The sequence below is a fragment of the Penaeus vannamei genome, chromosome 9 (assembly GCF_042767895.1).
Source record: "Penaeus vannamei isolate JL-2024 chromosome 9, ASM4276789v1, whole genome shotgun sequence".
NCBI lineage: Eukaryota > Metazoa > Arthropoda > Malacostraca > Decapoda > Penaeidae > Penaeus > Penaeus vannamei.
This window is the reverse complement of record NC_091557.1, coordinates 6,703,057-6,705,556: the sequence shown is the minus strand read 5'-3', so window position 1 is coordinate 6,705,556 and position 2,500 is coordinate 6,703,057. Positions and strand designations below refer to the sequence as shown.

The 2,500-nt window shown below is 52.2% G+C and overlaps 1 protein-coding gene across 1 annotated transcript in view; it reads left to right on the top strand.

Annotated features, from left to right (window-relative positions):
* nmo (serine/threonine-protein kinase nemo) overlaps positions 1–2,500 on the top strand; it is a 207,201-nt gene that overhangs the window by 175,548 nt on the left and 29,153 nt on the right. Inside the window, exon 2 of the mRNA XM_070125195.1 lies at positions 701–830. Within this exon, the coding sequence (XP_069981296.1) occupies positions 701–830 (130 nt within the window). The remainder of the gene's footprint in view (positions 1–700; positions 831–2,500) is intronic.

Here is a 2,500-nt window from a genome sequence, read left to right as displayed (position 1 = left end):
CGTGTCGCTCCGTGGTCTAAGTTGGATCCTCCCTTCAGCCTTGACCTATATCCAGGGTTGGAGGAAAGGGGGAAAGGGCTCCGTGGTCTAAGTTGGATCCTCCCTTCAGCCTTGACCTATATCCAGGGTTGGAGGAAAGGGGGAAAGGGTTGTGGGTGACCATTATGGGCAGACGTAGCTGGAGGGAAGGGCGAGGAGGAGGAGGGGGAGGGGGGAGAAGGAGGAGGGGGAGGAGGGAGGGAGGGGAAGGAGGAGGGGGTGGGGGTGAGAGGGACGGGAGGAGTTTGGGGAAAGAGTCAGGGCGGTGTCCTCCTTGTGCAAGGGTGGCCTATATATTTCTATCTCTTTTTTGTGTATATTTTTATATTTTCTGTATATTTTGTGCTGTTTTATTTTATTTTCTTGTTATTTATGTGCATTACATGTGCAGATATTTATAAATGTGACTATAATTCATATTGTTGTACAGAACTACGTACCCACATATCCTCCCACAAAGATATACATTTTCCCCCAAAGGTACACTTTCTCCCCCAAACGCACACATCCACCCCCTGTAACCGCACACACCCTCCCCCTTCAAACGCACACCTTTCCTACCCCAAAGACACGAAACACGACGAAGGCACCACAACCAAGGGAAAAACCCCCGTCGACTTCGCACTAACCGACGCCCTCTCTCTCTCCCTCCCCCCCCCAGGGCGGTGACGGACCCGCGAGACGGCCGGCGGGTGGCGCTCAAGAAGATGCCCAACGTGTTCCAGACCCTCGTGTCCAGCAAGCGAGTCTTCCGGGAGCTGCGCATGCTCTGTTTCTTCAAGCACGAGAATGTAAGTTGCGGTTGCGAATGGGCGTATGGGCGTGTGTGTGTGTGTGTGTGTGTGTGTGTGTGTGTGTGTGTGTGTGTGTGTGTGTGTGTGTGTGTGTGTGTGTGTGTGTGTGTGTGTGTGTGTGTGTGTGTGTGTGTGTGTGTGTATGGGGTGGGGGTGGGGGGGGAGAAGGTAGGTCTAAGGGTGGGGCTGTGTGTGGGGTGGGTGTGGAAGGGGGGGAGGTAGGTGAAGGGGGGCTGTGTGTGGGTGGGAGGGGAGGGAGAAGGTAGGTCCAGTTTGGGGCTGTGTGTGTGGATGGGAGGGGGAAGAAAGTAGGTCTATGGTGGTGCTGTGTGTGTGTGTGGGGTGGGAGGGGGGAAGGTAGGTCTAGGGTGGGGCTGTGTGTGTGTGTGTGGGAGGGTGGGGGGAGGGTAGGTCTAGGTTGGGGCTGTGTGTGTGGGAGGGGGAGAGGGGAGAAGGTAGGTCAGGTTGGGGCTGTGTGTGGGGGGGAGAAGGTAGGTCTAGGTTGGGGCTGTGTCTAGGGGGGCGGGTGAGAAGGTAGGTCTAGGTTGGGGCTGTGTGGGGGGGAAGGTAGGTGTAGGTTGGGGCTGTGTTGTGTGGGGGGGGGAGAAGGTAGGTCTAGGTTGGGGCTGTATGTGTGTGTGGGTGGGAAGGGGGGGAAGTAGGTCTAGGTAGGGGCTGTGTGTGTGTGTAGGGGGGGGGGAGAAGGTAGGTGTAGGGTGAGGCTGTGTGTGTGTGGGGGGTGTAGATTATGGTAGGTAGGCCTAGGTTGGGGCTCCGTGTGGGGGGGATAGTGTAGGCCTAAGTTGTTTTCGAGTTGCCGGGGTAACGTAGTAGTTAGTAGTTGTAGCGATAACAAAAAACGGTGATAGTAATATTGTAGTAGTAATGATACTAATAGCAATACCGTTTGGTACTTATGATAAAGAATAATAGTAGTGATGATGATAATGACAGTAATGATTATGGTAACAAAAAGATCGTTTTAGAGTTAGATTTAGAGAATATCATGGTGTTTATAGGACTGCATATACGCTGCACATCTCGGCTACTGCCCCAACCTCCTCCACAGTTCTGTTGCGGATGCTGAGGGAGGGTGGGGAGAGGATGGGGCGTTTGGGGCTTGGTGTGGGGGTCCTGTGGCGGGATAATTTTTTCCTTTTTTTATTTCCTTTGTTATGGAATCGACGGGATGGAGCCTTTTAGCTTCAAAGGCCAAGGTGAAGCATCATAAAGCGATACGTGTTTTTATGGATACCTGTGGATACCTATGGATACCTGTGGATACCTATGGATACCTGTGGATACCTATGGATACCTATGGATACCTGTGGATACCTGTGGATACCTGTGGATATTTACGGGTACCTGTGGATACTTACGGACACCCATTTGTACTCAAGGGAACCCACGGATACTTATGGATACTTGCGGATACTTAGAGAGACCCTGGATAAATACGAATACAAATTAAACTTTTCTGAAGGGAACCTGTTTTATGGACGTTGGAATAGACAGCGGACTGAGCGTGTGCTTGAGTGTGCGTGTCGATGTACGTGCTGTGTTGTTGCTTGTGTCTGTCTGTCAGTGCGTCGCTGTTTGATTGTCTTTGTGTACGTACGTCCGCCTGTCTCAGTTTAACACGCTAGGCCTTTGGTGTGTTACTGGGC